This window comes from Tenrec ecaudatus, chromosome Y (genome assembly GCF_050624435.1).
Source record: "Tenrec ecaudatus isolate mTenEca1 chromosome Y, mTenEca1.hap1, whole genome shotgun sequence".
NCBI lineage: Eukaryota > Metazoa > Chordata > Mammalia > Afrosoricida > Tenrecidae > Tenrec > Tenrec ecaudatus.
Genome location: NC_134549.1, coordinates 1,776,785 through 1,802,635, shown reverse-complemented (window position 1 = coordinate 1,802,635; position 25,851 = coordinate 1,776,785). Strand labels below are relative to the sequence as shown.

Sequence of the window (25,851 nt, the reverse complement as noted above, 5' to 3'; positions counted from 1 at the left end):
AAAATAAAATTTAACACAGTCTTTAAAACAAAATTCTTAAAGAATTGTAACCTGAAGTGCTTAAAGTATATATAATATGTAAGTATATACATATTATAGATTTGTAGAAAAATCTTTTTACTTTTCCCAGTAGGGTTTTCTTGGATGTACTTGTTTTAGGAGCAGGTTACCAGGTCTTTTCTCAACATGGATAGGTTGAAACTGTTGTTTTAGTTAGCAGTTAAGCATTAACCATTACACTGCTAGTGCTCCACATGGTTCTCTTTAAATTCTTTACATTATGATTTGAAAAAATTTTGGGGAAAAAACTAATTTTAAATTCAGGTTGGAAATAGGGTAAACATTGTATTATTGTTAAGGTGACCAGATTTTAACATTGGTTAAGTGGGACGCCAGCAGGACACCATTGATAAAACTCATATCCTGGCAAAATAACCACATGGCAGCCGAAAACCATAAACTCTGGCTTGTGCATTCTAAAAATTGGGACTTCTTTAAAATGCTATGGATGTGGGGGAACTTGTTAAAAATCGGGATGTCTGGTCCCTTTAATTATTGATGATGATTGAAGTTTTATGTGTGTGGACATTCTTCGTGAGGAACATTTCAATTATGTGACTTTCATCACTTTATGCCATTTTTTCCTCCTTTTAATGTTTAGGATTTAAAGCAGTAGTGGAGTGTGGATTAAAACATTTGCGTTCTATTAGAAGTTCAAAGAGATGGCCCTACTTCTTATATCTGCCAGAGTTATTCTAGAAATTGTCTTCCTGTAATTCCCCAGTCTCATTTGATTGTTTTACAAGTTTCTGGACTTTCAGAGACTCTAGGGAAGGAAAGATAAACAAAAGTAGTTTTTACTGAAACCTAATTTAAAGTCATCATTTTATTTTAACTGTAAACTTTAATTTAGGGTTTGTTTTCTTATCTTAATTTGTAAAAATATGTCTTGGTCTATGGAAGCCTTGCAGAGTGCAAATGCATTAGGTAACTGTTAGGTAAAGGTTATTAATATAAACCTATTCAAGGGCACCTCAAAATAAAACACTGGGAATCTCCTGAATGATTACTCAGAGCTTTGAAAACTTTATAGGGGAGTTCTCTTCTGCTCATGAGGAATTCATGAGTTGGAATTGCCTCCATAGCAACTAAGATCAACAACTGATCTTAGGGTAAATCAACCAAAATATACCAGCATTTCCCCCCCAAGATTAGCTCTAAAATTTTTAAGTTTTTGCTTTTAAAACATACAGTTCTTAATGTTACATTTCAGTGAAATAAGTATTGAGAGCATTTTTTTAACCTTTCAAAAGTGTAATCCTGCTTTGGAAAATTGTTAATGTAATCTTTTTGGTTTTCTCCCCAGAAATAACTTGAATTTCTTAATGAGTTCTTGGTGGCCCAATCTTGAAGATCTTTATGAAGCAAATGTTCCTGTATATAGATTTATTCAGAGACCTGGGGATTTGGTCTGGATTAATGCAGGCACTGTACATTGGGCTCAGGCTATTGGCTGGTGCAACAATATTGCATGGAATGTTGGTCCACTTACAGGTATTTTAAATTATAAAGTATCCCATGTTACCATTTAAAGGATTATATATAGCCAATATTTTATATTGGATAAACATTTAGCAAAAAATTTCAGAGTGCCTCTTATATATAAATTTTTAATTGGTAAGTACAGAGATTAAAAAATGGATATCGCAAAACAAAATTTTTAACAATAATTCCATCTTTTTGTACATACAGAAGATATGTTTTTAATATATTAGAAGCGGTGTTTTGTTGTTTTAAAGAAATACCACTTATTCACTCAATGTTGCTGACTCATAGTGACCTTAAAGGACCCAGTAGAACTTACCCTTTGGATTTCCAGGACTTCATTTTCTCATGGGAGAAAGCAATAACCAGTTACTACCTTCTTGAATTTTTATTTTATTTAATCTGAATAGATGAGTTACCTTGGTGTGTAAAACTGCTTAGTAATATAAGGTAAAAAAATGGATTCAGGAAGCCCAAAAGACCAATGAATTAGAATTGCTTTCACTTTTGTTAACGTCGTGGCTTTGGGCAAGGTTTCTTAAAGGGCTTCAGTTTTACAAACTGACAGATTTCAAAACATTTATACTTTGAAGTGATGAAATGAGATATATGGAAAAAGAGATTTGAAAGGCCATATATGCTTTACAACACAAGTGTTTTCTTTCTACCTTTTTTGTTACATTATACTTGTTATTAAATGTAATAATATTTTAGTGTTGTTTTCTGTTGTTGCTTAATTTTTCTTGTAGCCTGCCAGTATAAATTGGCGGTGGAACGATACGAATGGAACAAATTGCAGAATGTAAAGTCATTAGTACCAATGGTTCATCTTTCCTGGAATATGGCACGAAATATCAAAGTCTCAGATCCAAAACTTTTTGAGATGATTAAGTAAGTGCATTCTTAAACAACTGCAGTCCTTCTTTTGCCAAAGAGAAGAGTCAAAATTATTTAGTACCTCTTTTCCTTTTAAGTTAAATGTATATCAAGTAATAAAATAGTCCTGAAGCCTTGGAAAAATGTAAAAATTGTATTGATTTACTAATAAATATTTTAGTGCACTTCAAGTACTCCATTATTTTCTGTGGGGTAAAGGAAAAGACAAGAATACCATTAGATTTACAGACAGATTTTTGCTTTCATTTACTGTTATAACCATCCTGATTTCTCAGGAGATAAATGATATCTCAATAATAGTTACAAGCATGGAATAAATATCATTTAAAATAGATTTTATTAAAATGATAAAATCTAACTTTTTAGTTGGTAAAGTTTTATTTATGGCCTAGTTTCTGTTCCAACTTCTTTTTTTCTGATTTTATTTATTTATTTATTTTTAGAAATTTATTAGGGGCTCATACAACCTTTATCACAGTTCATACATTTACATACATCAATTGTATAAAGCACATCTGTACATTCTTTGCCCTAATCATTTTTTTTCTCCTCTTTTCTTTTTTTACATTTTATTAGGGGCTCATACAACTCTTATCACAATCCATACATATACATACATCAATTGTAAAAAGCACATCCGTACAGTCCCTGCCCCAATCATTCTCAAAGCATTTGCTCTCCACTTAAGCCCTTTGCATCAGGTCCTCTTTTTTTTTCCCCTCCCTCCTCTCTCCCCCCTCCCTCATGTGCCCTTGGTAATTTATACCTTGTTATTTTGTCATATCTTGCCCTATCCGGAGTCTCCCTTCCCCCCTTCTCTGCTGTCCCTCTCCCAGGGAGAAGGTCACATGTGGATCCTTGTAATCAGTTCCCTCTTTCCAACCCACTCACCCTCCACTCCCCCAGCATCACCCCTCCCACTCTTGGAAAGAGGGAACTGATTACAAGGATCCACATGTGACCTTCCTAGGAGAGGGACAGCAGAGAAGGGGGCAAGGGAGACTCCGGATAGGGCAAGATATGACAAAATAACGATGTATAAATTACCAAGGGCACATGAGGGAAGGGGGAGAGAGGAGGGAGGGAAAAAAAAAGAGGACCTGATGCAAAAGGCTTAAGTGGAGAGCAAATGCTTTGAGAATGATTGGGACAGGGAATGTACGGATGTGCTTTATACAATTGATGTATGTATGGATTGTGATAAGAGTTGTATGAGTCCCTAATAAAATGTAAAAAAAGAAAAGAGAAAAAAATGATTAGGGCAAAGACTGTACAGATGTGCTTTATACAATTGATGTATGTATATGTATGAACTGTGATAAGAGTTGTATGAGCCCCTAATAAATTGTTAAAAAATTTAAAAAAAGATTTACAGAGCAGGTCATCAATTTTGCATTCAAAAACACGTACACATACTCCAACTCATTCATTCCAGTCCCTTCAGAGTACCATCCCCTATTCAATCTGCATTCTCCTTGGGCTTGCTGTTACTGTCCCTCCTTGCTTAATTTTCTGAATTTCATTCTTGGGTTAGTGCTACACCTCTGATCTAAAGTAGTTGATTATTCTATACAGAAGTAGGTCCACTTTCTGACTTAAAGGATGACATAGGGTCATAATCTCGGAAGTTCCACTTGTCACTCCAAACAACAAACCTGTCCTCTTTTATAAAAGATTTTGAGTTTTGTTCCAAATTTTTCTCCCACTCTCTCTAGACCTTCAAATGTGATCTTTAAGAAATTAATATTCATTTTAAGACCCTTCACTGAATAGATGGGAGCAGGAAGATCATTGTTAGGTGCCATCCAATCAGTTCTGAGGCATAGTGACCTTGTGTACAACAGAACAAAATGATGCCTGCTTCTGTGCCAACTTCACAATTGTGCCTTTGCTTGAGCCTATTGATGCAATATGTCAAAGGCCTTCCTCTTTTTCTTTTCACTGCCTCTTCACTTTATCTAGCATGATTTCCTTCTCTAGGGACTGGTATCTCCTCACGTGTCTAAAGTACATGAGATGAACCCTTGTCACCCTTGCCTCTAAGAAATATTCTGACTGTACTTCTGCCAAGACAGATTTGATTGTTCTTTTGGCAGTTCATTGTACTTCCTTTTTTATTGCAATCATCATTTTGGTTTTTTATTATTTTTTAATCATTTTATTGGGGGCTCATAAAACTCATTACAATCCATTCATCACTTGTGTGAAACACATTTGTACATTCGTTACCCTCATCATTCTCAGAACATTTGTTCTCCACTTAAGTTCCTGGAATCAGTTCCTCATTTTTTCCCCTCCCTCCCACTCTCCCCTCTCTAATAAACCCTAGATAAATTATAAATTCTTTTGTCATATCTTACACTGTCTGATGTCTCCCTTCACTCACTTTTCTGTTGTCCATCCCCCAGGGAGGAGGTTACATGTAGATGCCTGTAATCGGTTCCCCCTATCTATCCCGTCCTCTCTGCCCTCCTGGTATCACCACTCTCACCACTGGTACTACAGGGATCGTGCATCCTGGATTCACTGTGTTTCCAGTTCCTATCTGTACCAGTGTACATCCTCTGGTCTATTTGTAAGGTAGATTTGTAAGGTAGAATTAGGATCATGATAGTGCGTTAGGAGGAAGCATTTAGAAATTGGTGGAAAGTTGTATATTTCTTTGTTGCTACACTGAACCCTGACTGGCTCTTCTCCTCCCCACCACCGTTCTGTAGGTGGGTGTCCAGTTGCCTAAAGAAGGGCTTTGGGTCTCCACTCCACACTCCCCCTCATTCACAATCATATGATTACTTTTTTGTTCTTTGATTACTGATCCCTGATCCCTTGGACACCTCATGATCATACAGCCTGGTTTGTTTCTTCCACGTGGGTTTTGTTGCTTCTCAGATAGATGGCCACTTGTTTACCTTCAAGCCTTTAAGAACCCAGACACTATATATATATTTTTGGACACTATATCTTTTGATAGCCGGGCACCATCAGCTTTCTTCATTACATTTGCTTATGTACCCATTTGTCTTCAGCGATTATATCAGGGATATGAGCACAGAATGATATGATTTTTTGTTCTTTGATGCCTGATATCTGATCCCTTCAGCACCTCGTATTCCAACAGGCTGATGTGCTTCTTCCATATGGGCTTTGTTGCTTCTGAGCTAAGATGGCTGCTTCAAGTCTTTTAAGACCGTATGCACTGGTTTTTGATAGCCAAGCTCGATCAGCTTTCTTTACAATATTTGCTTATAAACTCATTTTTTACTTCAGTGATTGTATCTGGAAGGTGAGCATCATAAAATGCCAGTTTAATAGAACAAAGTATTCTTGCATTGAGGGAGTACTTGAGTAGAGGCCCAATATCCATCTGTGGTTACATGCCTTTACTTAGAACTCTATAAGTACCCTTTGCCTCCTAGTTCTTTCCTCTATTTCCATTTACTTTTTTCTTGTCCCACTGTCATGCTGAGCCTTCATTTGGGTTTCAGTAATTCCCATTCGTTACATTACTCTTGATCACACCCTACCAGACTCCTACACTCTCCTCACCATCGATTTGGATCACTTGTTGTTCTCTTGACCCTGAGTTTGTTAACACTTCCTTTCTTCTCACCTATTCCTCTGCCATATCTCCCTGGACTGTAGGTCCTGTTGTTTTCTTCTCCAGATTGTTCATCCACGTTATCTTATTTAGACAGACCTGTAGAGATAATAACATGCACATAAACAAGACAGAGCAAAACCAAGCAACAAAAGAAAACAATAGTAACAACAACAAAAAGTCAATGACAAAATACCCCACAACACAACAACCAAAAAGCTTGTAGTTAGCAAGGACTGTTTGTTGACCTTTAGGAATCTTTTCCAGTTAAATCTGATTGGGTGTCAAGCCCTGGCCCCAAAGTCTATTTTTAGTATTCCCTGGGGACTTTGTTGTTCTGTTCCCCTTGCTGTGCTGTTAAATGCCCCTTTGTGTTTTGCCTTGGTGTGGTGGGATCAGATCGGATGCAATTCCTACTGTCTTTCCAATGTTGTCCCCTGTAGAGCTATGGGTCAGTGAGGCCCATATGTCTCATAGTGGGGCCTGCCATACGGCCTTCTATATGGATTGGCTGCTTTGAGCAGGAATATCGTCATCAAGGCTTGGTGGGCCAGGATGTGCTCCGCTCTCTCTTCATCCTTCTGCATTTGCTCCCATGTGCTCAGACATGTCCCTCTTCCTGAGCTGCAGCTTCACTGCAATCCTCTGCAGTAAATTCTTCTGTGGGGAGGAGCAGATATCTACATAGTTGGGATTGGATCCAGCCCCTCAGACCTCTCCACTGGTTCCCTACGCCATGCCATCATGTTGCATTCACATCTTGGAGCACCGCGTTAAAATCTGGACCCTCTTTCCCTGTGGAGATAGAAACAATACCCTCCCTTGGGTGAGTCAGTGTCCTGTTCCCCTGCTACCCATATTAAAAATTTTTTTTCCTATCCTTCCTTTCTTTTTAGTTGACTACCATCTGTATACCTGGATTTGGTCTGGCCCTTACCATACTACCAGAGCCTTACCCCAGGAATGTTTGTATACAATATCTTTTTTCCCTATGCCCACTTTGCATTTTATATTTAAGCTTATCTCAGCAGATTCATGTTGTGCTTGTTCTTTTCTGCTTGGCTTACTTCGCTTAGCATGATTTCCTCCAGTTCTTTCCATGCGGTCATGTGTTCATGACTGCTTTTTTTAGGGATGTGTAGTACTCCATGGTATATATGTACCAGTTTTTAAACCATTGGTCAGTTGATGGAAATTGGGTTTCCAATTCCTTGTAATTGTGAACTGTGCCGTGATGAACATTGGAGCACAGATGTATGGTTCTAGTTTGTTTCTTGCCTCTTCTGAGCATATGCCCTGTAGGGAAGATTGCTGGGTTGTATGGTAACTCGATTTCCATCTGTTTTAGATACTGCTGGATTGATTTCCATAGTGGCTGTCCGTACATACATGTTCACCAACATTGGATGAGAGTTCCTTTCTCTCCACATCCCCTCCAATATTTGCTGCTTTCTGATTTTTTGAATTGAGCTATCTTTGAGGCTGTTACATGGTATCTTGTTGTTTTAATTTGCATTTCTCTTACGTTTGTACACTGGGAACATTTCCTCATATGTTTATTGGCCATTTGGATTTCTGCCCCTGTGAAACTTCTGTTCAGGTCCTTTGCCCACCTCTCAAGTGGGCAATTAGTTTTTTTTCTTTTTGGAACCTAGCAGAGTATTGTAGATTTTAGTAATAAGGCCTTTGTCTGATGTGTCATTGCTAAAGATGCTTTCCCAGTCCGTGGACTGTATTATTACTGTCTTGGTGAATTCTTTCAATGTACACAGGTGTTTTATCTCCAGTATATCCCACTTGTCAACTTGTGCCTCCTCTGTGTTGTGTCCTTCCCTCTTTCTAATAGTGTGTATATTCCCCGTGTCAAAATTTCTGGGTTTTCAATTTTATCATTTTTTTTGAGTTTCTGTCATTATACCAATACCATGAAGATTTGACTACTGGCTGGATAATATATGCTAAAGTCAGGTAAAGCAAACCCTCCCACCATGTCCTTCTTGAGGAATTCTCTGCAAATTCTGGGCTTCTTACCTCTCCATAAGAAGTTGGTAATCCATTTTTCCATTGTTTTGAAGAAAGATGAGAGAAATTGTATAGGAATTACATTAATCTTATATAGTGCCCTGGGCAGAACTGACATCTTTTCTATATTGAGTTTTCCAATCCAGGAGTATGGGATATTCTTCCATTTGTTGAGGTCATTCTAGGTTTCTGGTAATAGTGTTCCTCATATAGATCTTTTGTTCTTTTAGTCAGCTTTATCCCTAGATATTTCTATTTTTGCTTGGCCATTGTGAAGGGACTTCCTTTTTGATCCCTTCTGTTGTCTTAACTAATGTGTATAGCTGTCAGATGGACTTCTGTTTGTTGAACTTGTTTGCTGCCACTCTGCCAAACTCCTCTATTGTTTCCAGTACTCCCCTTGTGGAATTTTTGGGATTTTCCATATATAAAACCATATCCTCTGTAAATAACAATCATTTCACCTCTTTCCTTCCCCAGACCAATTAATACCTTTGATGTCTTTTCTGTACCTTATGCTGTTAGCTAAAATCTCTAGTATGATGTTAATTAAGAGTGGGGACAAGGGTCATCTTTGTTCGGTCTCCTTTTTCAGTTTGTTTGTGTTCATCTTTTCTCCATTGACTATCACGTTGGCTGTTGATTTTTCATATATAGCTTGTATTGTCTTGATGAATTTTCCTTCCATTTCTATCTTCTCAAGTGTCTTAAACAGGAATTGGTGTTGGATGTTGTCGAATGCTTTTTATGCATCTATTGATATAATTATCAGTTTGTTTTTTTCTTGCTAATGTGAATAGTACTAATGGTTTTCATATGTTGAACCATCCCTGTATCCCTGGTATGAATTCCACTTGGTCCTCGTGGTGAATTGTGTGTCTTATATACTTTTGTGTTCTATTTTTCAGTATTTTGATAACCATTTTTGCATCGATGTTCAGTACGGATATTGGTTTGTAGTTCTCAATTCTTGTGGGATCCTTGTCTGGCTTTTGTATCAGAGTTATACTAGCTTCATTGAAGACGTCCCGGATTTTGCTGTCTTTTTCTATGTTCTCGAAGAGTTTGTGTAGCATTGGTCTTAGTTCTTAAATGCTTGAAGCTATCTGGTCCAGGAGACTTTTTTGTTGGTAGTCCCTTGATAACTTTGTCTATTCTTCTATTGCTATAGGTCTGTTGAGATTCTTGAGACCCTTTGGGAATAGTCTTGGGAGGGAATATTTTTCTAAGAATTTGTGCATGTCTTCCATGTTGTTGAATTCATTGGAGTACAATCTTCAATAGTATTGTGTAATTATCCTTTTGCTTTCATTAGGGTCTGTTGTAATATCCGTCTTTCATCCTTTATTCTTGCTATTGAAATTTGTTTCCTCTTTCTTTGGTTAGGTTTGCCAGCAGTCTGTCAATTCTATTTATCCTTTCAAAGAACCAACTTTTAGCAGCATTAATTTTTTCTATAATTTTCTTATTTTCCCTCATCTGAATTTCAGCCCTGATTTTTACTTTTTCTTTTGCTAATAGTAGGATTGTCCTGCTGTTTGTGCTCTGGTTGTTGTAAATTTTGTGCCATCATATCAATCATGAGTCTCTCCTTTTTCTGTTGTGCATATATTGTTATGAAACTTCCTCTGATAACTTCCTTTACTGTGTCCCATAAGTTTTGGTACATCTTGTTCTCATTCATGACGTTCTTGAAATTTGCTAATTTCATCTCTGATCTGTGCCATTACAAATTTCTTTTGCAATTTCTTAGTCTTCCTTTGTTGATTTCCAGCCTTATGGCACAATGGTCAGAGAGAGAGGTCTGTATGATGTCAATGTGCTTAAATTTATGTCCGTTCACCCTATGCCTCAGCATATGGTCTATGTTCGAATTCGTGCCATGCAGACTTGAAACGCATATGATTTTCTTTATTTTGGATGAAAAGCTCTGTAAATATCAGTTTTAATTGTCTATGTAGTGTTTAGATCTGTTGAGTTTCTTTCTTTTTTTTTTTTTTTTGTGATCTTTCTCAAAGAGCCGTATATTGAAGTCAGCCAGTATAATGGTTGAGGCTGTGATTTCTTTTTTTCTTTCTTTGAGTGTTTGGTTGATGTATTCATTGGCTCTCTTATTTGGGGAATATATGTTTACAATTCTGAGTGATTCTTTGTCTACTGTTCCTTTGAACATTATATAGTGTCCCTCCTTATCTCTTTTTATGGTTTGCACTTTGAGGTCTATTTTATCTGAGATTAGGATCACAACATCTGCTTTTTTGAATTGCTGTTTGCTTAGTATACTTTACTCCAGCCTTTGAGTCTCAGCTTATTTTTGTCTGTAGCATTGAGATGTGTCTCCTTATAGGCAGCAGATTGATGGGTTATATTTTCTAAGCCATTCTGCTAGCCTCAGTCTTTTAATGCCTGAGTTCAGTCCATTGATCTTCAGGGTTATTATCTTCATATGTGTACTCTGTGATATCATCTTTATCTTATACCTTTTGTGTTGGGTGTTTTCCTACCTTCCTTTCTTATTAGTGTGTTGAGCTTGTGTGTGTGTGTGTGTGTGTGTGTGTGTGTGTGTGTGTATGTGTGTGTATCATTCTTGACTTCTTTCGATCCTTAAGCCAATGCTAGCTTGGGGTCTGTTTTCTCTTTGCTGCCCTCTGGGTGAGGTTGTTCTATGTAGCATTGTCTTATTTATGCTTGGAAAGTGTTCTTCTGCCTGTAGTGAGTCGGCAAGAATCTTTTGTAGTGCTGGGCTTCTAACGTATTCTTTGAGTTTTTCCTTTTCTGGGAAGACTCTTCTCCATCTATCTTGATAATTTGGCTGGGTTGAGTATTCTTGGGTTTGCACTGTTTTCCTTTAATTTTTGGAATATGTTACTCCACTCTTCTTCTTCATAGTTTCTATTGATAGGTCTGAGCATATCCTTATTTGGGAACATTTATGTGTGAATTCTTGTTTTTCCCTAGCTGCTCTCCTGATTTTCTCCTTTTCCTCAAAGTTGGATAGTTTAACTATTATGTGCCTGGGGGGCTTCTTTTTGGAATTCAGTCTAACTTGTATTCTTTCAGTCTCCTGAATTGTTGCCTGGTATTCATTCATTAAGCGGGGGGTGTTGTACTCCAAGAATTCTTTCATTATTGTTACAAATGATTTCTTTTTTGTCTTCCTCTGATAATCCAATTCTTATATTGTTCCTCTTCATAGCAGCTGACATAGCTCTTAAGTTTTCTTCAGATGATCTTATTAAATTTTTGTTTTAAAGTATGCTTGTCTGTCATCCAAGTAACTGGTGCAGTTTTCTGCTTTCTCCAGTTAGTTCTTGAGGTCCATGAGTCTGCTACTGGTTTTTGTTATCTTGTCCCTAAGGTCTTGTTCGGACTTTATCTCCTCTATCATTTCATCCTTTTTCTGTATTGTTTCCCTCATGTCCTGTATGACTCCAAGCAGCATTCTGAAAATTTCTTTCCATGGAAGATCAATGTCTGCTTTTTCTATGCATGTCATTAGGTTCAGGACATCTGCCATTATCTTTTTTGTCCTGCTTTTTCATTGAGGTTATTGGATCCTTTTACTGTTTGCGTTGCATTATTTTAGAGGAGCTAGGTGCCATTTTCCAATGAGTTGAAGAGAAGTGGCTCTCTCTGGGAGATTAGTCGGAATGCTTTTGCGAACTGCCTACATTAAATTTCACTGTGGAATTAGCTTACCACTTTTACTTCCTGTACCTTCACCCTCAAGGGGAGTGCCACAGAAGGCTGACGGGTTTCATGATTTGGTGTAGAACACCACAAATCGTTGGCAGAATTAACCTTGCTCCGTAGATCACTGTGGAGGTTGGGCAGAGGTTCCTGCAGCAGCTTGTAACATTGTCAAGTGTTGGCCGAGCTGCTTTAGGAATCCCCAGGAAGAAGTTGGGCAGATTATCAGCTGGTAGAGTTTAGCAGGGCTTTCCCTATTCTTGGGCTATGCTACACAGGGTGGAGTTCATCTAACTGGGTGTGGGCTAAATACCCTAGGCTTAGGGGAGTGGTCTAGAGGTTGACAGTGGAGTGTGCGACAACAGGAAAGAGACAAAGTTCAAAACAAAACAAAAAATACTAAGGCTGCTGAGACTATGGAGGAATAGAGAGAAGAGAAACAAAAGTAATAATGTAACTGAGTCCTGAACCCTGCCCAAGGGGCTTCAAGGGTTTAATCCCTGCCCCAAGGTGGTAACAAGCTGTGGCTATTTCTGATTAAGCCCCTTCACTGGCTTCAAATGATTAAGCCCCTACACTGGCTTCGGCCAAGATGGTGGTGGGCCTAAGGGCATGCCCTACCCATCCTCCACTGTGGTAATTCCAAAGCCCCAAGTCCCTCAAAATCCTGTGGATCTGTACTTAATTATCTTTATGATGCTTCTCCTGCGATCCAGCAGTGTTGAATTTCTCTCTAAGCAACTCCCCTGGGCTGAATTCTACAGTCCCTCTGGTATGTGTTACTCTGTCACCATCTTCCCTAAATGCTTCAATTCTTTGGTTTCCCATACTCAGTGTCCAGCTTTCACATGCATGTGAGACAATTGGGAATATACATGGCTGGGTCAAATGAACCTTAACTCTCAAAATAACATCCCTGCTTTCAAAGTTTTAAAGAGATCTTCATGTGATTTCCCAATGAAATACTTTGTTCACTCTTAAAGAATTCAATCTAGTTTTAATAAATTGTGATTCTTTTTTTAAGCATTTACATGATTACCTGACATGCAAGTAGTTACCACAGTGCTAGGTAATGGTTCTTTGAAAGTAGCATTTGGCCACCTATCTGTAGAAAATCAGCCATCCAAAATCTATTGAGAGTTCCACTCAGCATTTCCTTAAGTTGATATTCAGTAGCAGTTTAGCATTGGAAGATTATAAGCATTTAGGTAAGATATCCTAATGTAATAACCAAAGTATCCACAATAATTGATTCAATAACTTGTTCATTGTAATGATTATTACTAGATGCTATCAAGTCATTTGCAATCCTATGCATTGCAGAACTTCAACTGTAACCTTGGTTGTTTTTGCTATATCAATAATTTACTTGAATGAAGAATTTAAGCAAAATAAGTATTAAAATCACTAAAATGAATGACAGAGTGAGGAACTATTCAGAATACCTTTGACATGTTGTTAGTGTTTAAAATTTCAAAAATACTGCTTACTCATTTGTCATTCAGTAAATTCTGATTCACAGCATTCATAAAGGACAGCTTAGTTCTGCCTGTTTGTTCACCTATAATTGTTAATCACTACCCATCTTATATGCTGATTTGTGGTACATTTCCAAAAATTAATAATGAAAAGTTATATGAATAGTAACAGAATATTGTATTACATAGTGCTAGAAGATAAGCCTGTTAGATTGGAAGGCACTCAAAATTCATCTTGGGGAGAAGGTACGCTCTCACAACCTTATTGACCTGGATAGAACTTTAGAGACTTTCATTTGCTGATTGGGCACAATTCAATGAAATTAAAAAGCTGCAAACATCCATTAATGCTGTGTTGACGGTACAAAGTATAATTTTAGGAAAATTGGAAGTTGTCGAAATTGAAATAGAATACATGAAGATCATGATCAATTGAGAAAAGATTAAAGTAAAGTAATTTCATTTTACCTGGATGTACAGTAAACACCCTTGGAAGCAACAGTCAAGAAAAAGATGTTTTTAGAAAATATGTTGCTAAACATTTCTTTTAAATTGTTACATAACAAAATGTCATTTACCGAGGCGACATCCACCCAAACTATGGTGGAAATAATATACGTAGATGGAGGATGTTTGGGAAAACAGTAGCTTCACATTTTTATTAATAAGGGCTTCTTTAATTTTGCAGGATTATAATTTGATGATTATCCTCATAATTAAGATTTTGACTATACCACCCTAAAATTATGATAGAATGGTATTGTTAACAAACACATACCCCACACCTGTGTTGTTGCTATTAATTTGGGATCTTGATTAAATTAGTAATTTTTTGTTAGTCTCCACATTCAAAATTAGTTCTATGACTATGTTCATATGGGCATCCAGATTGAAGTAGTGTGCCTTTTTGCCTTACTAAAATTATATTATTTCTGACCTGGGATTTACATATTTCAAATAAAGAAGTTGAGCTTGGAGGTATTAACTCACTTGGTAAAATCACCAACCAAAAATAAGACTATCATTTTATTGAGTGGTGAGTTTGTTACAGGTTAGAATGATTGCATATTGTAATATCAACTCCAAATTTAAATGTTTTACTGATGTAATTAAAAGGACTTTTAGAGCTGAAATTTTAAAAACTCTGGTTGTTTTTAGTTTGTATACTTTATTGTTTAGAATTCTTAATTATTGTCTTAAATAATTGCCCCCACAATAGGTATTGTCTTCTGAAAATTCTAAAGCAATGCCAGACATTGAGGGAAGCTCTTATTGCTGCAGGAAAAGAGATTATATGGCATGGGCGAACAAAAGATGAACCAGCTCATTACTGTAGTATTTGTGAGGTAAATACCTATTTTAGATCTCTTAGTTATTAATTATCTTTAATTTTATAATTTTGTCTCTAATATTTCATAATACATTTTACTAAAATTATTTTAAGGTTATATTTAATTAGATTCTGGTAAAATATTTTACCAATACATATTAACAAAAAATGCCCTGTCAACTACAGGGCACCTTAACTTTTTATATTTCCCCCAACAAATTTATTAACACAATTATATGTCATACAATTTAATAGTTTAATCATATTCATCTTTAAGTAGATCTTTAACATACTGATTAATTATTTTAGTTGGCGTTTTTAAAGTAAATCATGAAGTACAGATGATAATTTTGTTTTGGTTCATTAAAGCTCTGTGTAGATCATTGTTACGTTCATTTTAATATATATATTTTCAAATAAGGCTACAGACTAAAGTTTCTTTTTAAAGTATATAAATGTTATAAATAAATGATTGTGATGTATGTAAGCTGTCGTGAAGGTAAAACTGGATCTGTAGAGAAAGTGTTACGCACAGAGGGAAAGTAATTTTAAAAATATTATCAAGAATTCATAAAACATTATTTGAATTCTGCCCTTCAAGAACCTACAGAAGTGGCTAGAAGTTGAGATTAATAGTCCGCTGTTAAACCAAGCTTAACTTAATCTAGTTGATGCAAACTCCTAGTGTCCTTTAAGGCAGGATATACCATCCCCTGTGAATTTCTACAATGATAACTCTTTATGAGAGTAGAAAACCTTACCAATGGTTCTCCTATGCAGAGGGTAGTTGTTTTAAACAGCTGAATTTTTTTAACACTACAACCCACTGCTCCTAGAAAGACATCACTGAGTCAACATTGACTTGACATCCTGTCAGTGAATTTGGCTTTTTTTTTTTCCGGCTTAGGAAAAGGATTGGCAAATGAGTGTTATATTCAGGCATTTTATATTTACTTTAACTAAATTGATGCTTATTCTGAAGGAGTGAAGCTGTTAAGCTTTTGAGTAAGAAATGAAATTAAGCTATGTAATTTCAATGATTATTGATTATGTAGGAGGTATTCAAAAAAGGAGAGCACTTGAACGTCTATAGTCATGCTTTAAGAAAAATATGCTAAACAAGCACCTAGACCTGGTTGTAGAAATGTAATTAGGACAGTTAATCATATGAAAAAAAATCTGAATTTTTTTTTACAATTTGAAGAAAATACAATGCCTTTAGTGGTGTTATTGCCTATTAATAATGCAACATGATTAAATCTGGCAGTTTAAAGGAATTACTTAAAGGTGGAACAGAATCATTATATCATGAAGAGTGAGATTGGCTTCCACCATTTCAGGAGATAGCATTTAATCAGAAAACAATGGTCCTAAAGAAAATTCCAAATTGCATTAAAATTACTGCTGTAAAGCAAGGATCCTAGATTGGCAGAGTAGCAAGTGAGATGTTTCAACAAACAACTGCCAAATTATTTGCATTCTCATCCATTCCAAGAAATAAATTTACCTGGCTATTCAATTTGAAGAGATCTTTATTTATGCCCAATCCAAAGGTAGAGGATCCAACAGGAAATGGAAATCACTGCACAATATAATTGTCAAATTTAGATACAATTTTTTGACAGTAATTATAAAATTGTTGACTACAGTTATATGTGGAGAACTAGGAAAAAATCCAAGCTAGATTTCTAGATTCAGAGAAGGGCTCAAACATGGGATGTCATTGCTGATATCAAATCAATGTTGAAAGCAGAGAATGCCAAAAAGATATTTACCTTTCTTTGTTTTATTGACTAAACAAAGACAATGAGTCATAACAAAATATAGATAACTTCAGTTGATGCACTTTAGTTGTGTGTGTGTGTAATCCAAGTGGGTCTTTAATAAAGGACGGAAGAAGTATCAGGTTTTACAGTCTCAAAAAAGTATATGCTATTTTAGGGAAGTGTGCTAAACCATGCGTAAACTGCACTGGGGCTCACAACTGAACATGAGCAACCTCATTGGGACTGCATACCCACATGTCGTTGCCTGAGGTCAGAGAGACTGCTGCATTGCCAAGCTGGTGCAGGACAAGACCAGGAAATAAAAGGGGGCACTTTAAAAATTTAAAGATACATCCTTGCAGAATCTGATAAGAACTATTAAATCTCCCAATACTACTTTATTTTCCAGATTTTATTTTTATCCTTTCTGTGTTTATACTTTAGGAATGTATTGCCTCTTAACATGTCAGTATTAATGCATTTTCCTTGCATTTATATACTCTTTTTTACTCACCTAATATTCCTCATAACTTTGAAAATGACATAATTATTGAACACATTCTTTTTTTTGTTTTCAGCATTTATGGTATTAACTCACTCGCTGTTATCCAGTGGATTCTATCTCATGCTACCCTATAGAACAGAATAGAATTGCCTTGTCATTTTACTAAAGTAGGTAGTCTCATTTTCTTGAGTAGCTGGTGGTTTTGGAACTGCTGACTGTGCCATTAACAGTTCAACTCTTGACCCAGTTTACCACTAGAGTCCCTGGTATGCCTGAAATACAAAGATGAATAATACAATCACTATATTTTTGGAGCTAAATATGTCAAAGAACACAAGTATCCAAGCACAGTAAAATAAGAGTAGTGTAATTTTTTTTTTAAGCTGCCATTCATGTCAATTGGTAAAGTGAAGGGGCAACAAAACAGAGGAAGACCCTCGACAAGAAGGATTGGCACAGTGGTTGCAACAATGAACTTAAACATAAGAACAACTGAAAAGGTAGTTTAGGACCAGGCAATGTTGTAATGTTCTGTTGTACCTTAGTGTCATGACTGAGTTAGAACAGATGGCACCGCACCTAACAATAGCAACAACATCTTGTCAATTCCTACTCATTGTAAACCTAGAGGGCAAAGTAGAACTGCCCCTATGGGTTTCTGAGGCTATCATTCTTTACTACAATAAAAATTCTGATCTTTCTCCCTACGACCAGCTTGTAGGTTTGTACTGCTAAATTTGTGCTTAACAGCCCATTAAGCACTGTACCACCATGACTTGCTGTACTGTCATAAATTTAGTACAGTCAGTTATAACTCATGGATACCTGAGAGGACAGAGTAGAACTCCTCTTAGGGTTTACTGGACTATAAATCCTTATGGGAATAAAAAACTACATCTGTGTTTCAAATTGTTAGCTGCTTAGCATGTACTCATTGCACCACCAGTACTCCTGACAATTACTGTCATAGCAAAGTAAAAATGATAACTACTTTGATATGGTTGGTTAGTGATTATCAAATTTTACAGTAAGCTTTAAACAGCATTTATAGTGTTTAAATTGTTGTGTGTCTCTATATATAATCTTCAAAGTTTATTGAAAAATAAAATATTTCTATGAATTAAGGCGTCCTTTTATATATAGCTGGTGTAGTGATTTACTTGATATAATTTCATAGCTTTTATAACTCCCACCAGACAACTTAATGGGATCTTCCAGATTTGGGTATATTTATTCTTTGTGGTACAAGAATCATTAAAATTTATTGAAATAGTGAATTTCTAGGATATGTACACAATTTACTTGATTTGGTTTGTTCTTCACTACATGTGACTAGAAATCTGCTTTCTATGGGTCATTTGTGCTCTATTCCAAGGTGTCACTATGATTAAAAATCAACAGTAAATAATCACAACAGAAACTATTGACACAATAGCAGAGAAGGTAGTAGATAATATTACATGATCAATTTTAACTGATTGTTAATAGTCTCGTGATTGTAAAGAATTGATCACCTTTGTCATCCTGTCAGGCATAAAATTATCCATCTCAGAAGCAATAAAGTATTCTCATTTCCATCAAGAAAGGAAAATCTTCAGTTAAAACAAAGCCAGGAGCTGAATGTGGGACATAACATCAGTTCCTCTCATGTGTAGTTCATATTAAAGCTGAGGAGATTTTATAAAAACTCTACCAATCTTGAGTATGTATTGTACCTTAATTCCAAGAACATCTTAAGAAGAGCTTTGACACATTTAAAACTAATGACAGAAGATGTGGAAAACTTTGGCAGTATATTTTTTTACTCACGTAGAAAGCAAAAGGTAATTAAAAAAAGAAAGAAAATATCAAAATGGATATCAGGAAAGACTCTGGAACTTGCTCTTAGTTATAGAGTCACTAAGGCAAATGGAAGAAATAATGAAGTCAAAGAACTGAACAGAAAATGTCAAAGGGTAACAAGAAAATGAAGTAAAATATAATGAGATGTGCAAAGACTTAAGAGTTAGAAAACCAAAAAGGAAGAACATGCTCAGCATTTGTTAAACTAAAGTATTTATTGGGCAAAATATTGAATGTTGCAGTCAGTAAGTATCCAAAAAGATGGTAAGAATTAGTCACCGTACCAAAAAAGAACTAGTTAACATTGACCTATTTCAAGGTGTAGCATGTGTGCAACAATGATTGTTACCAAAGGGAGAGAAGTCCAAGCATTAGCCAAAAACACGTCTCCAGGAATTGATGAATACCATTTGACCGATTTCAACAAGGAAGTAAAGCCCTGGAACCATTCACTCATCTGTACCAGGAAATTTTGAAGTGATTTAACTGGCCAACTGTCTGCAAAAATCCTTATTTGTACCTATTTAAAAAAGTGACCCAACAGGATGTGCAAATTCTAAATTGTCAGAACTTGCTAACAAATCATCCAACAAAGGTTGCAGCAGTACTTTAAACAGGGCACAGCTATAAGTTAAGGCCAGATTTACAATAGAACATGGAGCAAGGGATATTATTATAATGCCGCACAAACCCTCCACCTCTTTCCCAGGGGAACAAACAATAGCATGGATGAAGGGAGACAGCAGGCAGTGTAAGATATGAAAATAATAATAATTATTTATCAGGGGCTCCTGAGGATGGGGAAGGGAGGGGGCAAAAAAGAGGAGCAAGATCCCTCAATAAAATGATTTCTTAATCAAAAACAGATCTCTTCTCGTCCTTTTGGCTAAGATCAAGTGTAATAAAAAACAGGTACAATCTCAGAAACCCACAGGATTGCCTATATAGGAGGAAATAGCTGCCCTTGTGGTTTTCCAAGACTAACTTGATGGTAGTGAATTTATATGGAAATCCACATGTAGGCATGTAGTTCAAACATGCTACGCAATTGTTTCGTAAAGATGTAGCCTACTACTCCTGGGTAAAACAGCCATAGAATTCCTCTAGTCCAAGGATTGGTCTGTGTATAGGAAATATGACATCTCCCCAAAATCAATAGGGTCATTACATCACTTAACAAACAGCTGGTGACCAACAGAAGTCCCAGCCAGAGACTCCCATGTTCACCTCTCAGCTGGCTTCATGTTCTCAGCCATCCACCATGTCTTCATGGTGTGTTAAGTCTGATGTACTGTCACAAATTCATTACCATCAGGTTGTTCATACTTTTTCTTGCTTCATTTGAAGCCCCAAGTAATGCAAGTTTAAGACAGAGGCCAGGACACTTTAGAACATAGCAAAGAGAATCCTGAGACCATTTACACAAATATTTAAATATACCGTATATACTCGAATATAAGCCAACCTGAGTATAAGCCGAGGTACCTAATTATTACCAGGGGAACCAGAAAAACTGATTGGCTCGAGGATAAACCTAGGGTGGGAAATGTAGGATGTGAATTAACACAGAGACCAGAGGGGAGAGACAGAGCACAGCCACAGACACATCCTTACCAATTCAGCTGCTGGCATAAGTGAATCACTATGGGTGCTCCTGAGAATCGAAGCCGTCCACGTCATAGGACGGCCCTGATTGGTTAGATATGAGTAAACAAACATTCAAAGCCCTGCAGTATCAGCGAGGCTTTGAGTGAATAGCGGAGGAACAGATGTTACACCTCGCTGGGGTACCACTAACCCATGTATAAGCCGAACCCCAGTTTTTCAGCACATTTTTTGTGCTGAAAAATTCGGCTTATACACGAGTGTATATAGTGTGTATATGTATATGTATATTTTTAAGAAATCCAAAGAAAAGATAGGCATCATTTCATCACCAGAGCTTCTAAAAGGGAGTATGAGATCCTGGGAAGAAAATGCAGAGGCAGCCAGCCAGAGACATTAACATCTTCCCAAGAAGTTCCCTGATGAGCGCTGATATAAAAACGACCATGGAGAAAAGTTAGGAGACAGGCCATAGTACATTGAGTGAATTCTACGTGTGGGACAGAGCTAGTACTCAGCATGTCAAGAATCAAACCATCTAAAGGAATTCCGGAATGAGTCTGGGATTGTTGAGAGTGCCGGGGACAATTGAAACAAGGGCTATTCTAGTTCATGAGTGAAGGAGATTCCTATAGAGAAGTAGATGTTTATTTTTCTCATTCTGAAAATAATATAATAAATACCACTTTAGTACATCTAGAAAGAAAGCAAAACAAATACAAGTCATGTAGCATCAACACAGAGTTATTTTTTTTCAGTACTTTAAAACTTCAAAATCAAATTGGGAATGGCAGACATCATATTGGGTGAATTTTATCTCAATAATTATTTCCCCTCAAAAAAGAATGTGACATCAGTATTAAGGAAGGCTTATTAAAATAGTGGCATATGTGCTCTCTGATCATATTTTAGCAGCCGTAGCTTTTTTTATATTGTCTAAATAGGCTAGAGGCTAGGTCGAGTGATTAAAAAGCCAGAACTAAGCCTGCCTGTGAGCACACAAAGGGAAAAATTTGTCCTGACCAAAGAACTATATCCTGTGCATTTGCGATCCTGAATTGTAACCTGTTAACTCTCCTAAAAAATCACATAATCTTAAGTATTGTATTTTGTCATGGTATCCAGCCTAACACATCATTGCTGGTCCAGTAGGCACAAATGTAGAGCAATAATAAGTAGAGATTATAGTAAAGTCAGAGAGAGCATGAGAGATTGAAATAATGAAGTCAGACACATATCATGGTAGCATGCACACCTCAGCCTCACTTGGGTGTGAGAGATTGAAATAATGAAGTCAGACACATATCATGGTAGCATGCACACCTCAGCCTCACTTGGGTGTCCATGTAGTGAGAGGGAGATATTTATTGCTTTCGAAGGCTTTTATATTTTCTGAGACTGTGTAAGCCCCCTAATTACAGGTGAAGACATATGTCACAGGAAATGGTAATACATTAATGGGAGAGGGGTGATCTAGGCGTATACACCCACTAGGAAGAGAAGGGATTGGCATACGTGTGACAAGTTGTAGGATGGCAGCCTAACTTTGGATGTCACTGGGCCAGTTTGACCTGTCTCTGGTTCACTCTAGAGAACCATTATCAGTAGGGTGTAAAAACCCACCTACAGGAACCAAGCTAATGGTCTCAAGGCATTAGGGAGAAATAGCTTATTGTCCTTAACCAGGAGGACCTACTTGTGGTGGGACCAGACAGTAGTCTGGCAACTGACTGCCTTCAGGGAGGATGTCCCTAAGCATCTGACCTCCCACCATATACTAGCAAAAGCCTCTAAAGTGTGACATGTCTGGGGAGACAAAGCTGGGGAAAAGTCTCTTTATAATCCCACAGGCTGGGTGTTCATTGTGGCCATTATCATGAATTGTTAAATGCCATTGAGTCTGGTCTGTCCCATAATGACTCTGCACCACAGATTGAAAGACCTACACAGTTTGTGCCACCCTCACAGTTCTTATGCTTGAGCCCATTGTTGTAGCAACATCATCAATTCTGGAGGGCCTTCCTGCCCTTCATTGGGAGGGGCACTCCCTTACTAAACATGATAGCCTTCCTCAGGGATGGGGTCCTCTGTACACATTTCCAAAGTATGGAAGATGAAGTCTCTCCATCCTTGCTTCTAAGAAGTACTTTGGCTATACTTCTTCCAAGACAGATTGATTTGTGTTTTAGCAGAGGCATATGTGTATTTTGAATATTATTCTACTGCACCACAATTCAAATAGGTTGATTATTCTTCAGTCTTCCCTGTTTATTCAGCCACACCTTAGCCCTTAAAAGTAATATACCTGCTTTTCAATATTCTAAAGGGACCTTGTGGCGTACATTTACCAAATGCTAGAGTCCGTCAGTCTCTTCTTCCATAAGCATTGACTGTCGATCTTAGCCAAACAAAATCTTTGACAACTTCAACTTTTCTTCATTTATAATTTTGTTAACTACTGTTCTGTTATAATGATTTTGGTCTTGTTTACATAAAATCATAATCCATACTGAAGACTGCAATCCTTGATCTTTATCATCAAGTGCTTCATTCTTTCTCGCTTTCAGCAATCAAGGTTGTATCATATGCCTGTTGCAGGTAATCAAATTGGGGCAGTTGATTTTTATTTATTGTTATAAGTCTGCAAGTTTCACTGAAACCTGTTTACTTTGGGTTATTCTGCTGGCATTCAAAATACCAGTGACAGCTTCCTGCATCACAGCAACATCAAACCACATCTGTATGAGATACAGACATAAATAGAGACAAAAGTCAGATTGTTATGAATTATGGAATCTAACTGATAATTAGAGTTTGCTATGTACTTGAGTTGGGTCTAGCATTGTTAAAGAGGGCTTAAACAAAGGACTGAAGTGTCTGTTTCCTTGTGGAACTTGACCTCTAGCTGATGTGGAGCTTGGTCTCCTTTTTCCTTGTGAAGTCATAAGAATTAGATAGATGCACTCCCTTAAATTCTAAAAATATTACTAATTTCTGAGTAATGTTAGAAACTTGTTGTGTCAACATATAGTGCCATGGTTTTTTTGTTTCCTTTAATGAAATACTTTTAAGCTAAATCCCCACGATTTCGTGTAAAGTAGAATTCTACCATACTAAAAGTGGTATAATAAATTACACTATATTTCTTTTATCTGTTTTTCTTATTTAAAATAGGTGGAAGTTTTTGACCTACTTTTTGTCACCAATGAGAGCCATTCCCAAAAAGCTTACATAATACATTGCCAAAATTGTGCAAGAAAAGCGAATGGAAATCTGGAAAATTTTGTGGTGCTAGAACAGTACAAAATGGAAGACCTGATGCAAGTCTATGACCAGTTTACATTAGTAAGTGAATTCAATATGTGAGTACATAATTGTATTATAAAGAAAATCTGATTATCCTTTCTGATTAATAGGAGAGTATATATAAAATTATATTTATATTTTTCCTGGTTCATGTGTAATTGTATGAGGGTATAAATAGTATCATTCCTCTGTTTTTCTAAGTACTTTGTTAGTTGCTACTAAGTTAATTCATATGACACTCAGTAGGACAGAGTATAAACCGTCTCAACTATCAGCTGAGTCACCAAATTTTACCACAAAAACTGCATTAAAAATGTGCTGGAAAACCTTGGCTTATACACAAGTATATTCTGTAATTGCTCCATAGGCTTTTAAACTTGTCTCATTCAAACTCACAGCTGCAATGAACTAGAAGTAGAATAAAAGCCCTAACCATATTATTAGGCCATAATGTTAAAGCTCCAAGCCAAGAAAATAATTATGAAGTGTTTAGTTGTACATAAACTAATCTATTAACAGTTCCCCTTATCTTATGGTAAGGTCTTTTTGTCAAGTTATTTGTCACACCAACAGGAAATATTCAGTATTGCTCCATAAGTAATGACCACATACTGTTTTCCATTCGAGTTGTCCCTATTAACCACTAATGATTTCCTCAGATTTTCTTTTAGCAGTCTTAAAAAATTTGCCATTCTTGGGGACTAACACTGGAGACACAGTGTGGCAGTTGTGCCCCATTTTGATCCTACCACATGGAGGTAAAACATTTAAAGGGTGGGCAACAGAACAGCAAGTGGAACAGAACAAGGAAGTTCTCATGGAATACCAAAAATTTGCCATTCTAACAATATTCAAAAGTAGTTTACCTGTACTGTGAAGTATAGAAAAATGGGGCCACACCCAAGGTAATACTTTTAGACACTGAAAAGCTATTAATATGGAGACAGTAAAAGCAATTATATATATATTAGACCCTTGTTTTTCATTTATAAAAATCATTTTCAAAAAAATACATAATTTTCATACCATTTAGTGGGCTATGGGATTTTTTTTGCATTTATAATTTTTTTAAATACTAACATTTTCTCTTTTTTTTAGGTTTCTTCACTATCATCATCCTCATAATTTTGTCCCACGACTATTCAACCTTTTCTGCTCTTCAGAACATATCTGAACTACTGGTCTTCATAGCTGTTTTATAAAACTGATGACTAAAACGCTTTGTCTATGCAACCTTCCAAGTGTAGATTGTTAGCCAACTGGACAAAGGAAAGTACTGCCCCACTCCAAGAATTTCAGAACGCTGTTACACATTTAATACACATTTTTAAAAATTGGCAGTGTGATTACTGACTACTGACTGGAAGTGCTGTTTTTTATATTTCTCTACTCTGGGCTAATAATCATAGTCATCTATATTTTGCCCTTTCAGAATTTTCCTAATTAAAAAAGTACCCTTCCTCATACTCTCTTTGTAAGATAATAATTTTAGTTCTTTAACCAATTTCCTTTTTTTTAATGTGGGATATAAAATGAGAAGAGTTTTATTATTTTAAAACCACAATTGTTTTACTTTTGTTCTGAAATAAAAATTTAAAATTGGACCAGACACACAGAGAGTAGATTGTACCTAGATTAAAGAATAAACCAGAGCTGTGTAATTTTTGTTCCTATTCTTTATATGACTGTACACTATTTATAAACATATTTATTGCTTGATATATTTGTGAATGAAATATTTTTTTCCAGATTGTTGCTTTAATAGCTTAAGGAGTTCATTAATTTTAAATAGTACTCCTTACATTTTCTATGTATAATGAAAACTGCTTTGCATTGTACAAAAGCTTTTATTAAAATTGTTACTGTTTTATGAGTTTTCTACTGTTTGAGTTTTTTTAAAAGCTTTAAAAGGGCCAGCTTTTCTTTACTTTTAAACTGATTAATATGTATACTTTCATATCTACTTAGGTGTGCTTCTATAATTTATATATATGATGGCCTGAATGCAGTTATCTCAGTTGTTAAATTGTCATAGCTTTTTTAGGTTTGGGTGGTTATTTACTATAAACTTCTCCTAACAGAAGTTATGTTTATTTTTAAATTGGCCCTTCTTGTCTGGTGTATTGTTAAAATTGCAAGTATTTTAATGATACACATAAATAATTATGTATGAATTTATTTGAAAATATTAGAGAAACAGGAAAATTAGATAGTAAAGAGAACATTATTATATTTTAAATCATTTTTATTATTTAAAGCTACTAAAA

The 25,851-nt window shown here is 36.1% G+C and overlaps 1 protein-coding gene across 2 annotated transcripts in view; it reads left to right on the top strand.

The window, feature by feature from the left end:
- The window catches only part of LOC142435557 (lysine-specific demethylase 6A-like), a 163,039-nt gene extending 137,687 nt beyond the window's left edge, over positions 1 to 25,352 (top strand). For both annotated transcript variants that reach the window (XM_075539784.1, XM_075539785.1), the window contains 5 exons: positions 1,367 to 1,554; positions 2,295 to 2,436; positions 14,450 to 14,576; positions 23,453 to 23,623; positions 24,683 to 25,352. In XM_075539784.1, the coding sequence (XP_075395899.1) occupies positions 1,367 to 1,554; positions 2,295 to 2,436; positions 14,450 to 14,576; positions 23,453 to 23,623; positions 24,683 to 24,709 (655 nt within the window). In that variant the 3' untranslated portion in view covers positions 24,710 to 25,352. The remainder of the gene's footprint in view (positions 1 to 1,366; positions 1,555 to 2,294; positions 2,437 to 14,449; positions 14,577 to 23,452; positions 23,624 to 24,682) is intronic.
- The last annotated feature ends 499 nt before the right edge of the window (positions 25,353 to 25,851 follow it).